At 35.8% G+C, this 14,995-nt stretch overlaps 2 protein-coding genes across 5 annotated transcripts; one reads left to right on the top strand and one right to left on the bottom strand.

The window, feature by feature from the left end:
* The first annotated feature begins 547 nt into the window (after nt 1-547).
* LOC104897728 (uncharacterized) lies at nt 548-10,379 on the top strand. Of its 2 annotated transcripts, none has more exons than XM_010684671.4 (9): nt 548-945; nt 1,090-1,136; nt 4,041-5,264; nt 5,575-5,663; nt 7,867-7,969; nt 8,045-8,149; nt 8,659-8,776; nt 9,115-9,291; nt 9,831-10,379. In XM_010684671.4, exons 1-9 carry the CDS (start codon nt 723-725, stop codon nt 9,998-10,000), a joined length of 2,256 nt encoding a protein of 751 aa, XP_010682973.1. In that variant the 5' UTR covers nt 548-722; the 3' UTR covers nt 10,001-10,379. The 2 variants fall into 2 exon arrangements, with proteins under 2 accessions (XP_010682973.1, XP_010682974.1); XM_010684672.4 differs by having other exon boundaries at nt 556-945; nt 9,849-10,379.
* Nucleotides 10,380-11,447: 1,068 nt separating this feature from the next.
* Nucleotides 11,448-14,726, bottom strand: LOC104897726 (hypothetical protein). Of its 3 annotated transcripts, none has more exons than XM_048646601.2 (2): nt 14,461-14,726; nt 11,448-13,862 (listed from the first exon to the last, which is right to left on the bottom strand). In XM_048646601.2, exon 2 carries the CDS (start codon nt 13,803-13,805, stop codon nt 11,658-11,660), a length of 2,148 nt encoding a protein of 715 aa, XP_048502558.1. In that variant the 5' UTR covers nt 13,806-13,862; nt 14,461-14,726; the 3' UTR covers nt 11,448-11,657. The 3 variants fall into 3 exon arrangements, with proteins under 3 accessions (XP_048502558.1, XP_048502559.1, XP_010682972.2); XM_048646602.2 differs by having other exon boundaries at nt 11,448-13,856; XM_010684670.4 differs by having other exon boundaries at nt 11,448-13,824.
* Between the last annotated feature and the right edge of the window lie 269 nt (nt 14,727-14,995).

Below are 14,995 nucleotides of genomic sequence, written 5' to 3'. Positions count from 1 at the left end.
TAGTAAAGGTATGATAACGACATTTCAAGTTGAGTTAGATCAAACTTGAACTCGACTCACATCATTTACACGTTTAATACCGATTATCTATAAAAATCCTTAAACTAGTTTAAATGTTGCTAAATAAGGTTCAAATGATGAATATTTGATGGCTCCTTAATGTGCATGTTTTATTTGGGTCTGGACTAGTGTGACATTAAGGTTAATGTAAGGATCTGTTCTCTCCAGCTAGTTTTGTTCAGTTCAGTTCAATTTAGTTGAATTCAGTTGCAATCAGTTCAGTTCAGTTCAGCTCTAATTATCATTCCTATTAGTTATAGTTTAATTCAGTTCTGTATAGTCTTTATAAGTTCAGTTCAATTCAATTCAATTCAGTTACAATCAGTACAATTTAATTCAATTCAGTTCAATTGTTTTATGTCGAAAAGACAGACCCTAATAACATAAAAAAAATAGGATAACATGAGAGACTATTCCCTGAATAATAAATTTATCCATTTTTTTAGGAGCCAAGATTCGGTCGCAGCTGCGTCAGATACTCAATTAGAAAAAAAGATCCAACACGTTACAACTTACACGACGGATTATGAATTATATCATCAAAGGTATAAAAGCATATTAGATTCATGAATTCCGGAATCAAAAGATTTATTACCAGAGTTTCTGAAACTCGAAAAACCCTCAATTAAAAATTTTCCCCCAAATTCTCTCTCCTCAATTTCATGTCCATCTTGCCCTCACAGACTCATCAAGGTTCAGCATCATCGACTTCCTCTTTCTCTACTCAAAACCCTAATCTCAATCATGGATTCTCCATTGAAGAAGATCAGTTGTATCATCACCACCGACATATTTCTCTCTCCTCTCTGCAGACTCCACCACTCGATTCGCTTCGGATCTCCGACCCCCAATCTTCAGCTTCTGCCACGTCTGATTCAGCTTCAGGTGATTTTTAGGGTTTTTTTTTTCCAATTTTGGAAGTAGTTGGTGGAATTAGGCTGCATTGAATTCAGTTGTGGTTGTTATTTGTGTTATCGTTGAATGTGGTTTGATTTCTATCTTTGTTGTTGTTGTTGTGGCGATTTTTAGGTTCAGTGGTTGAAACAGCAGCAAATTCTAATGGATCTTCCAAAAAGGTACTATTCCTTAGCTTTCAAATTGTTAGGTTTTCGGAATGACATTATTATATACTTTAGAGAAGTGTGGGAGCTTTTTTAGAGAAGTGTTTCACTTATTATGGAACGGAGTAAGTATGTAATCAAATTGTGTAGCTCTGCATTGATGTTAACTTGCTATTGCAATTTTGAATTTTTTTAATTCCTTTCCATCATTGACGTTAACTTGCTGTTGCAATTTTGAAATTTTCTTTTGAGCAATCCATCTGGGTACTTTCTACTTGCTTTGTGACTAATATGAACTTAATGCATTAGTTAAGTTAATTATTGATTTTTCAATTTAAGATTAGGGTTTAGGTTTTAGGATTGAATTTGTCTGAATAGATATTTAATTGTTCAAAGAAATGATGAGTACTGTATTTATAAGTCAAATTTAATTTGCAAATTATTAGTTTCATGTTTGAAATTTGAACTATTGCTAGTCTGATTTTATCTGTGTTTGATTGTTTGAACTATCTTCTCTTCATATGATTTGTTGATAATGGGGATTTGTTTTGGGTTGTGTGTGTGTGTGAGAGAGAGAATTATGTCTCTCAGTGCATACATTTATCAGTAAAGCTGAGTTATTTGTGTTGTTGTCTTTAATTTCTGCTTTTCTTGAAGATTTGAGGTGGTAAACTGGGAAGTAACAGTGAAGGAGATATAATAAGTCATCAAACTATGTTCATTTCCATCACTAAACTATAGATAGCCCAATTGAATATTTCCAACCAAAGCTTTCCTATTAACTCAATAATAGCAAGAAACTCGAATGATAAGACATGAAATTCAAAATTTTGAACCTAAGCTTTTCCTATTTTATCTCACACGGTTCTCAACCTCCAAAATCTGGAGAATTGCTATTAAATCGTTTCCGCTTATCAAATGTTGAAGTAGTATTATGTGATTAATTCTGAGATTTATCCAATGTAACCCCTGAATTTATAAGTCTACGAAATTTAGAAAATTTGTAGGGTTATATCAGATAATTTATGGTTATTAAGAATTAAGTCCGTAAAGCTTCACCTCCAAAGTCATTCTAATCCACTAATTTCAGGGTATGTGAAATTTGAAACCTAAGCTTCCACTTTTTTCTCTCACATAGTTTTCTCTCACATAGTTTTCTCTCCAAAATGTAGAGATTGATTATTAAATGGTTTCACCATATTAAATGGTTGAGTAGGAGTATGTGATTGGTAGTGAGATTTATTAGATCTAACCTTGAAATTATAACTGTTTTTGGTTGGATTATTGTTAATTGTTTTTGGTTTAATTAAACATTTTGTGAACTAAAAAAGAACGGACGTAGTAAAAGATAATTTCTTGCTTAAAAACTAGGATAAATATCAGAATGTTGGATCTTATTGAATTAAACACTGTTCTCATTTATCAACTCTTTGTTTTAATTTTGTTTCCCTATTTTATTTGTTGTTGATAGTTAAATAAGTATCCCTCTCGGTGGTATCCTCCTCTGTGGCTTTATTATTCAATATGGTGACCTTGTGTTTGACGTCATTGTGAGAAACAAAAGTGATTATACTATGTTTGCTCTATTAGAGAGTCTTGAAGAAGAGATGGGAAAGCAGGGTGTTTCCTCTCTCCCTAACTTAGTTTTGAAATTTATCTTTCCTTATGTAGAGGAGGTTATGGTTGAGTTGAAAGAAGATGATGATTTGAAATTAATGTATTTACTTTTTAAGGATCGGTCGGGAGATATTCATCTTTATATAGGGAATGCTCTTGTGCCCAACACATTAGTGTTCAAGTATCAGGAACAAAGAAAACTTAAGGAAAACAAAAGGTTAAGGAAGCTTATAGAAATGCAGTTGGAAAATGAAAGGGAAAAAGAAAGAATAAGGAGGGAGAGGGAGAGACATGCTAGTGAGAAAAGATTGGATTATGAATTATTGAGGTCTCATGTCGAGAAATTCGGTTTTTGGGACCTTGTAACCTGTTTGAAATTATTAAGTAGAGCCTTTGTTCTATGGAGGTTCCAGAGGTTGTTTTTGATTGTGATGATTCTGATGTTGTTGATGGTTGTGGAACTAACATTCTTGAAGCAGACCCAAATCTTCACAATGTCGCATCCGATTCTGCCATTGCAATAAGTTTAGGGACGAAGTTTCAGAACAAGGAGCATTTCATTGGGCTTTTAACGGATTATTGTGTGCAAGAGAAATTTAATTTGAAAAAAATAAAAGTAGAAAGTAATAGGTACATAGTGAGGTGTGCTGATGCTAACCGTCAACGAAGATTACATGCATCTCGCCTTCGGGATGGGGTTACTTGGGTTATTAAAACAATGCAACCAAATCATATTTGTGAGAGATTGTATAGCTGGGATGAAGTGGCTAGTTGGCAAGCTGATTCATGACATTAGGGATGACCCTAATGTGTCTGTAGAGACATTGTTCAACGTTCTATTGAGAGGTTTGGAGAGGAAGTGCTTATTCCCACAATGTATAAGGGGAAGACCGCTGCATTGAAGATCTTAAATGGAAATGGAGAAGAAACCGCTACAAATTAAAAGAAACACTCTATACAATTATATGGGAAAGATAAAGTGATGCAAGTTAATGTTTCCATGTAATTTGAGTATTTTAAAAAGAACATAGTGACCATTTCTTTGTACATATAACCCCTTTTAATGGGACTGGTGCTTTTTAGCTTCTTACGTTGCTGTTTTTGGAATTTAATTTGATACTACTCTTCTCTCGCTTATCAAAGTGTGCTCAAATGGTGTTAATAAATTAGTTACACCCCAAACCCTAATTCCAAGTTTAGTTCACTGTTTATGTGAGTTACTGTACTTGTACAGAAATATTCATGTCTGTCTCGCACCTTTTTTAAAAATAAAATAAAAATTCTGTCACTTTTCTTGTTAAGGTGATTGGTTATGGGAGCTCAAATGGGAAGAAGACTTCACCTAATCACAGCATCAACAGTAGAAATCAATCAAACTCTGTTGCTCAAGTAGGAATTGGGTCTTCCCAATCCAGTGGGGAAGTTTCTGGTTCTCCGCCAAGTGGTAGAGCAAGTGGTTCTGCGCGAAGAAGGTATCAAACTGTGAGTGGTAATCACTTGCTGAATTTTCAGTATAATCCAATTTCGCGTACTCAATCAAGGGGTCCTCCATTGAAAAAGCCTCAGAAGAATAAGCCTTACAACAAGGATCTTTTCCTCCAGGCCAACTACAAATTTGTTGTATTAGATTCTGGGAGCTATACTATTGATTCTATGGATCCTGATAAATTGCTACAGTGGGAGGATATAATATGTGTGAGATACTCAACTCCACAACCAATTCAATGTCCAATTTGTTTGGATACACCTCTATGCCCACAGATCACTTCTTGTGGACATATATTTTGTTTTCCATGTATCTTGCAGTACTTACTTATGGGAGAGGAGAATCATAAAGCAGAATGCTGGAGAAAGTGCCCACTCTGTTTCATGATGATATCTTCAAGGGATTTGTATACCATCTATCTTGAAAATGTTAAGGAGCACAATATTGGTGATGCTCTAGAATTCATGCTTTTAACTCGGAGAAAAGACTCATTTTCACTACACGATAAGCTCAAAGGAGGGACGAATACCAAATCATGTGATTCATTTTCAAAGTTCACACTTACTCTGGACGTGGATCTCTCTGTTAGAGAAGCTATCTCAGCACTGGATAATTGGATAGCACGAGCTCATTCTGGGCTTGTTGATGACTTGGAGAAGCTTCCATATGTTTGTGTTGCTATGGAACATTTGAAGCAAAGGAAAAAATATTGGAATGCGCGTCGAGGTTCTGGAAGCAGCAAATCCTCTGAATATATTGATCGTGAGACTGTGGATAATGCAAATCCTAACTGCATAGCTGCTGAGGTTGGGCAGGGAACTTTGTCTCCTGCTAAGTATGACCCAGGCAAGGGGGCAGACAATGTATTGGTAGATGAAGTGCACGGTGGTGCTTGTTTAGTTCAGTCTTCAGACACTGATGAATCACTGGAAGGACATGACAGGTCCCTGTCGTCTTCATATGATGAAAGCAAGACCTTGCCTATTCCACTGGATGCATCTGGAGACACCAAGGAGAAGGAGTCATACAATTTCTACCAGGTATTTATTTAATAATTATCGCGCAGATAACAATGTTTATTCTGCTGTAGGATTAGATTAATGATTTTTACACACCTATTAGTCCATATGGCTGCTTAAGTTGTTATTGACTTTGTTTGATCTAAAGCTTCATTTTTATATGTTTTAGCCCTCATGTATGTTTTAACCTGATTATCACGGAGAAGTCTAATATAAGTGTTTCAAGTGATGTGACATCTGTTTTAGAAGATCTAAAGCTAAAAGCAAACTGGTTTAGTTTTTTCCTGGTACCTGTAACTGATAAAGTGATTAATATTTATGTTTGTTGCAGGCAGTTGATGGTCAGCCTACTATTCTTCATCCACTAAACCTGAAGTGTCTTTTGCACCATTATGGTAGCTATGATCTGCTTCCTGCAAGGTTTGATACTTCATGGAAGTAAATTTGTTCTCTCTTTTTTTTTTTTTGACTGAATAAAAGGCCTCTTTTTTTTTTTTGGAGCCCCGTCGCCAAGGGAGGTTAGGGTTGTGTGCCTTTGAAATAGTTCAGGAATGTCGTTGGATTAATATTATTGTATAGGTTATTATGTTCTCCGCGCGCTTGCCAACTTTAGCGATTTATATATCTAATTCCATACATGTATATATTATAAAAATAGATATTCTAATAGTATATAACGAGACCAATCTAACAAGATCCAACTTGATTATTATATTTTCCGTGAAAATCACAAAACACAGTCAAAGGAGAGTGTGTGGATAATTTAAAAGTCAAACCATGTCATGTATTTTGAAACGGAGGGAGTATATGATTGTGTTCTAAAAGATGGCAATTATTCTGCTATGATGATTGATGAGTGCAATACACTATACAGTGCTCCAGAAGGGATGAGCTGACTTGGTCAACATCTTCTAGCTATGAACTTTCTCATCCAGTCATCCCCAAGCTTAATGACCCATTGGGTTTAGTTATAATTTTATGGGTTCCTGATTCATGGCTTGCTAGGTATTGACTACTGGCAGAAATTGAATTGAGAAAAACTTAGTAAAGCGGTATGGTAAAGGCACCTATTGTATTTTTTTCTAAATATCCTTGGGTAGAGACTAGAGTGACTTCCTGTTGAGATAATATAGGATAAAAATAAAAGTTTGATGGAGAGTCTAATGATTGGCAGGGTTCACTTAGGAGGGCACAACTAGAGAGATGTCTCAAGATTTAAAGTTACTCATGTTAGCCTTGGACAAGTGGAGAATCAAGGTATACACCACTTTCCTAGGACACAATGTGTTTGGCCTAAATTTTCTTCATAGGTGGAGAAGATGAAACCTTGATGTTTTGAGGAAGTTCACATGGTGTGTGTTCTGTTTGCCATAAATCTAGTTTGCTTTCTATGGGTGCTTATCCAAGAAATTACTTGTAGAGACTGCGGCCGGGGGGGGGGGGGGGGGGAGATTGACCAAATAAATTATCATGTGTTCATGTCCTAATTTGGATATCTTGTACAAAGCATGAACATAGTTGATGCTCTAACTGGGTATACTCATTTTACTTCTGTACATTTTGTTTCATCTGATTGGATCTTTTTTGTCTGTATTTGAGTTAAATAAAGGTGAGGGCTGGTGTGCTTAGATAATTCTATTACGTTTTCATTTTCCCCCTTACATTATGTCCTGAACATTTTCGGTTTCGGTAGTCCGAGGGGATCCTTAATTGCTATGATTTAATATCCGGAGATTAGATACTAGTGCAGTGCACCTATATTTATCCATTTCTCTTAGAATGGCTAGGACATGTGGAGAACCTGAGTATCTCATGCTTAAGCACGCGTGCCTGTACTTAATTTAAATTTGTGCATGATTTGAGGCTTCTGTTAAAAGTGTATAAAATCAATGACTATATGCTTCGAAACCAGTTGGAACTTTGCGGAGTCATAAGTTTAGAAATACTACCTCCAATACATGCACCATTTTCTTGGGGCACTAGAACCAAGGGTGAGGAGAGACTGTTCTAATTGCTTTTCTTACCCAAGTAAATAGGTAAAGGAGAGAGTAATATTATTTATTAGTACTATTATAGTATGAAACTTTACTAAATAGGGCAATAGTGCATGTACTATGAAATATCCCAAAGTGGAAAGTGGTGCATGTATTAAGAAACGGAGCTAGTATCATGTTATGAACTGCTATACCTAAGCAGAATTTTATAGGGAGAAGAAGATTTCGATTAATACACTGGAAGTTGGAGCAATTTGAGGATATTTGCAAGATTTGACAGGCTTGTTTTTTCTCAAATATTGAAAAAAACTTAATTGTAATTGAACATGATTTTTCTAGTTTCCAAGCGGGATTATATATTGATATTCTAAGAGGGCTTCTATGTCGAACAACAATTTTTTTAATAATATATTGAATATTCTAGCATGGGAAGGATTATGCTTGTTATTTAGGATATTCTCTCCAAAATTGAGTGAAGTTTTTCTTACAAATGGCAAAGCATGTTTAGAATGATTTAACTTTTCTCTCAAAAAACAATTCAACTTATTAGTGTCCTCTGATTATAGTTGTACTTCTCAGTATAATAGAATTTAGTGCAACACATTCTGATTAAGTTTCATGCATCTCAGAGTGAGTGGAAAAGTTTTACAATTAGAGTCTGTGACTCAGTCTGAGGCTATGAGGAGGCGCTATCGTTACTTGAGCCATTTTCCTTTGACAACCACGTTTCAGGTAATACTTTTTTTATGAAACTTGGATACCTGTGGACATGTTTCTTTTTCTAACTTTCAGTATCAAGTGTAACAGCTATGTGAAATTGACTTAAGAGAGATTGTGCCTGCTGAAGCATTGACTCCTTTCATGGATGAATTGAAGAAGCGTGAGAAGCAGAGAAAGCGGCTTGCTAAACAGGTTGATAAGTAGTTTCCTTGTATTCTGTGCCATGAATGATATAAGTTTTTTGTGAGTAAAATCTGTGCTTAAGCTTATAGAGAACTGTGGATATTTGATTATATATTCTCTATTGCTGTTGCTGTAAGATATATACTAAGAGTGGGTGTGGAAATTTCCTGTCCTCTCCTGTTTTTGGAGAGAAGTAAAGTTTTTGTTACCGGTTATGAAGGTTATTGGTAAGCTAAGACTAATCTCAGAAGGTAATCCCAATAGTTTGGATTTTCTTGAGTTAAACAGTGGTTCGGATTATTTTGAGTATGCCACTGGTTGTTCGGATTATTGCTGTTGCTTCTTCCTTCTTTATCGGTTCTTCTAAGCACTAGATATGCATGTTCTGGAGCTGACGTACAGTAAGCAGTATCTTAAGTTTTGGGTTAAAAAAATCCTCAGCGTGAATTTTATTCCTATCTAAAGAGTTGATACATCCAACATGTCTGTATATTCATTTTGCTGATTTTAATATGCAGGAACAGGAGGATAAAATCAAAGCAGAAGCTGTTGCGGCATATTCCCTACCTGTTCCATATAACTTTATACAAGCTTCCTATGATGGCCCACCTACTTTCTGCATGGATGACTTTGAAGGTAGTATGTCTGAGCTTCTGTTATTCCTTTCATCTTTTTTGACACTATTGGTAAAGCCTCAATTATGACACTTGTGTTTTGATACACCTAAGTTTTTTTGTAATTTGATGATTCAATCCTGCTTCTCTGTCGTTCTCTAAATTCTGTTATTCCAGTGGCTTATTTCCAGTAGAAGACCTATATATATATATATATATATATATATATATATATTATATATATAATATATATATATATTAATCTTTATTTCAAATTACTAATTAATAATTTTGTAGCAATCATCTCTTGGTGATCACAAGTACACTAATTTTTTATTCATTTACTTATTTAATTTTCAGCTCTTGGAAGCCCTGCCACAACAGTGGCATCAAGCCCTCCAGCCCAAGGACGGCAATTATTCTCCAGTGTTACACGGCTGGGTTTTGCAGCCGGGTGTGATTCTCCTTCCTTGATTATTCAGGAAACCGCACCCGAGGCTAATTCCACAAGAACGCCTTCTTCTTCTGGTTTCAATGGTATTCTTTAGCATCTTGAGCACTTTTACTGTTGCATTTACTTTTAGGTAGCATCTTATGTGATCTTGTTCAAAATTACATAGGCCTGCTATCCTAGGTCTAAACTAGGTAATACCTGACTTCAAAAAAGAAAATCTAGGTGATGCTTGACTAAAAAACAATAATCTAGGTAATACCTGGGTCATGCTCGGTCTTTAAAGTTATTATATACTTGAATAAAAAAGATATTGGACATCTAAATATAAGTGTATTAAAATTTAAAGTAATTCCCTAGGCATTAATCAATTAATGCTTGCACTAGAATCTACATTTTTGATGAGTAATTTATTAATATTCAATAAGACTCAGGCTGACAACAACGCATCATCTATTTAGTCCAGCTTCATGTGCTTGGAGAGAATTTTAGGTAGGGAAACACAGATGGATTTGTTAGTTTGTCATCTAGTAGACGTGGGGGTTCATATGTATTGAGCTCTTCAATTCTTTTGGTGAATTGAGCTGTTTTTCTTGGCTATTAAAAGAGTGTGATTTGATATTAGGATTTGGTGCTTGTGTAGAGTCAACAAATCAAGGTGTGCGCTCATTTGCAAATGTGATATCCCGGGATAGTGTAGATACAAATACACCACGCAAGACAAACGAAGCTGGGAAGAAGGGGAAGAAACCAAGTCGTGTGCTCCTGTCTACAGCTGGTGGTCGCCGCTATTAGGAATTTGCTTGCTCCCCTGCCCTGTCTCCCGTCCTTGTCTTTATGTATATGGATGGAGTGGCTTCTAGCTTTGTAGTGGTGACTAAAAATTGAGGCAAGAGAAGATGGTTAGGAAATGTCTACATGTACCTGTTTTGTGTGAATGGAACAAAAAGCTTATCCATTGAATGGATGCTGTGTGAAATGTATTCTTGTAACTAAAGCTTGACTATCAATGTGTTGGTGTAAATTCAGTCATACTGAAATACTGCAAGCCTGTTGTAATTGTTTCTTTCTAAAATTTCCTTCTATCATACTTTCTCACCATTGTAAGAAAAGTAAGGCTATTTGGAGAATGGTTTTCTACTATCAGGAATCTAGTAAATATCTTCTTGGCCTAGGCTCGATTTTTTATACTATTAAGCACGGTAGAACTGGTAATTTACCATTTTGAAATTATATATTGTTTGGTTGGGTGAAAAATATTTTTTCGGAAAGCTGATTTTCCCATTATCTTTTTATTTGGTTGGTAAGAGTGGAGAAAAGTTTTCCAAATGGTAGAGAATTATTTTTTCAAAGGGTGGGAAACATATACTTAGCTTTCATCTCTATTCTACAGCTTCCTCTTTCCTATCTTCCGAATTTTCATTTTTTCTTACTCTCTCTAACATTTCATACTAAGAACTAATTAACTAAACAAAGGAAAACTCGTCTATAATTGTGTTTTCCATCAAAATGCTTTTACATAGAAATCATTTTTCATGAATTTTTTTTCCATCTAATCAAATAGAACCTTAACCTCTAGAATGGATTCCATTTCTGCATAAATTAAGGCCTTTGAAAATGAGGTTTGACTGAATCTGGTATTGGTTGGCGTTTTGGTAAACCAACAAATAAGAGCACTACAGTAATAATGATAATTCCAGTATTAACTGGTAACTGGCAAGCTGTTACAGAAGTTTCATTTCAGGAAGGCATATATATTTAGAATTTAAGACAAAGTTGAAGTACAGATGTAACAGATTCAAATATGAGAATACCCATAAAATGGAGAACTGAATAAGAAGCAATTGGCAAGTACAAAACCAAGATCATTATAACACATCAAGCTAACTCAACAATTAATAACGGCACCAAGGATGTTTTGGCCTAATGGTTAAGATTGAGGTGATGTGAACGATAGTTCATAAGTTCGAATCTCTCATCTCCTTTTTTGTGTGTACTACTTTTGTGGCTTATATGGACAAAAAAACAATTAATAAAGGTGCTCTATGCCAAAGGCTGACTTTACACTCTACCGTAAAATATGATCTATTATATTCCCTCAAATTGGAAATAAGTGTCATGTCAATTGAATTAAACTGGATATGACATATCTTTACTAATAGATTATCTAGACCCCCCCTGTTGACTGGCTACTGAGGAAGAAACTTGCAACTATTACTCAACGGTGCTGAAGTAGATAATGTGGAATCCAATTAACAACTACTCTGGAATCAGATAGAAATTTAGCATGACATTTCTGCCAAGTTTATGTGAGGAACTTATAAGTTATAACTATAAGTGAAGGGAAACCATCTAACATGATAAATGATAATGAAGACTAATATAGCTTTTTCAACAGGATGTACAGTAAATTAGTCTTTGTATGGAACTAAGTCACGACTTCATTTTTGGATTAGTTAGAAAGAACTGGAGGAAGAGCATCAGGCTCTAGGTGCCAAGAACACTCGGGAATACCATGAACTCCGATTCCTGGGACTACAAATGCCTCGATACGATGTGAAAAACTAAGCATCTCTGATCTTGGAACTGCTCGGTTCAATACAAAGCCATCACATTGTTGCTTCTGAAAGAAAGTTTTATATCCTGGTACTTCTTCTAAGCTAGCTGTGTGCACACCAGAAGGCTCGATGAAATCAGAAGTTATTTGAACTATTCGACAATGGTAATTACTGAAATCTTTTTGCTTCCATTTTCTATTCCAGTTTCTGTACATCGCCCATATTTCACCTTTTTTAGGATAGATTCTAAAGAACATATTCTTGGTGGTTCGGTCACAGTTAACCAAATGCGAGAACTTACCGAACTCTAAAATAGCAATTCTGGAACCAAGTTTAAATATTCCACAACCAACAGGTAAGTTCTCTTCAATCCAAGAAATCTCTTCATAATCCATTGGGTTAGGATGAGGCTCCAAAAATGTTACTTCCACAGCTCCACTTGGAAACACTTTATTTACTACTGCATACTGCCTCGGCATTTTGTCAGTGCCATGATAAATCGCCCATACTTGGCTAGCAGCAAAATGTTCAACTGTCCATTCAAGTTTTGGTGATTTACCCACTAGATCCGATGATGAAGGGTGTGATACAGGCCTCTGAGAGGTTGAGAAGTTCATGGTCGAGGGCTCTTGCTCACCATAAACTCCAATCAGTTTCCCACCTTCTAAATCATGTGCAGGAAGTTGATGAGAAAACTGATACAAGTAATTAGCTGGGATTCTGAAAGAACATTCTCGACCAACTTCAGTCTCTCGTCTGTAAACATTCTGGGACCCACCAACCTTGACTAATGGCACAACAAGAACACCCTCCTGATCAGAATAATCTTCAAGGATTCTTACTACCTGTAAACTACATCCTTTTCTAGATTCAGGGTTTTTTAACCAATCAAGTGGTCTCCAGTCTTTATAAACTGCCCAAACTTCATCTTCTTGTGGGAGAATCTCAAATTCATCATAAGTTGGGCTGGCTGTACAAGAAACCAAATGGGATAAAGTAGCAGAGTCAACCAAAGACTCTTCATCCTCGTGCAAGCTGAATAATCCACAAACCACTGGCATCCCAATCTCACACCATTTGCTTTCATTCTCAGTTTTTGGCACAGGTTGCAACCAATTAACATCGAGCCTAAAAGGTGATTCTGAAACGTAATTAATACGCGCATACCTTCGAGGCAACTTTTCACCGTCATAAGCAACCCAAATTTGGCCAACTTCAAAAGTCTCATGCTCCTTTGTACTATCTAAGTTGTAGATACCTTCATCACAAATATGATCTGTTACGGCTGTTGCATTTGGTAATGGCTTCTCTTCCAAATGATCAAAATTCATGGAGGTTACCACATTGTTATGCATAGTCTGAGTTTCCTCTAACTTCAAAGAGGAAGACCTGGAAATCACTTCTGTTGAGCTGATTACCTTATTCCATTCATTCATATCATCCGCACCATCTGAATCATCAACTTCGATTGGTGTTGAACTTCTCTCATCTGCACCATCAAGACCTTTACCTTCTGTGTCCTTAGAAGCATAACTTTCGTAGACAAGTGAACAATGTGGTTCTTGATTAAGACTACTACCCTCATGATGCCCTGAATCATCAAGAGAACTCGCAATGGAAACAGACGCTTCACAACCCCCCCAGCTTGTTAGCCTCTTTGAGTTGAAGACCAAGGAGTCACGTGTGTCCGAAAGCACACCATATGCATTGTGGACCAGCTTCAAAGCAGTGACAGCCCCAGGAAAGTCACCCTTAATCCCTTCCAAAACAGTAGTAAGTTTCTCATATTTCTGTTTTAATTGAGACATGGTAGCTTTCGGACTAACTTGCAGAACCCAGTACCAGTCAGTTTCACCATCTATAGTCAGCTCTGATGCACATAAGATCTCACATGCAATTATCATCTCAGGAACATTTTTGAAACCGGGAAAGCCGTAATGGAGTTCAAGCAGCTTAGATCTTGCACCCACATAGTCCTTGTCAGCAACCAACATCTTGGCAGCTTCCATCTTTCCAAGAACTTGAGACTTCTCTCCATTCATTTGGAAGAGATCTTATGACCTTCAAGGTTGAACAACAGAACAAGATTTGGTCTAATTCTAAATCAGACAATTCATAAGTAATTTTAGTATTGTAAAAACACTACTACAAATGAACAAAAACACCAATTAGTAAGTTGCAAATGATCAACATAATCCACTAAATGGGGATATAATTCATCTTCATAGAGGAGCAAATAAGATTATTGAAACTTAAAATTATTGAACCAAAGCATGTTAACTCAGGAACAATATTCATTATTTAGATCCTTCCTGCCACAATCATAGAATACATATTGAACAGATTAATAATTCTCAACTCAATAAATAAATTATTCGCAAAAAACTAATTGGGATTTCCTACAAACTTACAATTAGCAAGGAAAAATCAATGTTAACTTTTTTCAGCAAAAAAAACCCCACAATTTGGACAAAATGCAGAAACCCAAATGAGAAAAAAATAGTAGAAAGAAAATTCCCACTAGAGTGATGAAAATTTGTGACAGAAGAAAAAAATGGAAACTTTTTTTTTTATTTCTTAATTTTGATAAAAAAGATCCATTCTTTTCCTCCAATTTCATTTGCAATTGGAAAACTATATCAATCTTATATGGAATTGAAGCCTAGAAAACACCAAAAAAAAAAAAAAAAAACTTACTGATTGGCCTTGGTTCTTTAAGCAAATTTCAGAAAGTGTTGCAATTCAACAAGTGGAAATGACTGAAATTTTTCTCTCTTCTTTCTCTACTGTATGGAGCTCTTCAATGGTGTGAATGATGCTCAACACTTGGCGCATTTCTATTCCCAATTAAGCATTCCTCCAGTTCGGAACTGTTTATATTGTCTCTCTCTACATTACACTGTCGCGTGATTCTTTGGAGGGAGATGGACCGTGGACACCTCTTTTCTTTTCTTTTTCTTGTCCTAAAAAAATGCGGCTATTTGGCTAAATTTTAGTTGGCGAATTAGAAATGTTTTGGCCGAGTGGTTAAAATTGAGGTGTTGTGAATGATAGGTTATAGGTTCGAATTCTCCCACCCTTTCTTTGTACTGCCTTCGTGGCTTATGTGGATAAAAAAAAATTAGTTGGCTAATATTTTGTCACATAAAATTATTGTAAGAACAATCTTGTATCTCCGGAGATCATTCTACCTTTTGTTAGCTAACAAGTTAAGGGGCGGTTGGCTAACTTT

The sequence above is a fragment of the Beta vulgaris genome, chromosome 6, assembly GCF_026745355.1.
Source record: "Beta vulgaris subsp. vulgaris cultivar EL10 chromosome 6, EL10.2, whole genome shotgun sequence".
Taxonomy (NCBI): Eukaryota; Viridiplantae; Streptophyta; class Magnoliopsida; order Caryophyllales; family Amaranthaceae; genus Beta; species Beta vulgaris.
Note: the sequence above shows the minus strand (reverse complement) of the source record. Positions and strands in the feature narration are given on the sequence as shown.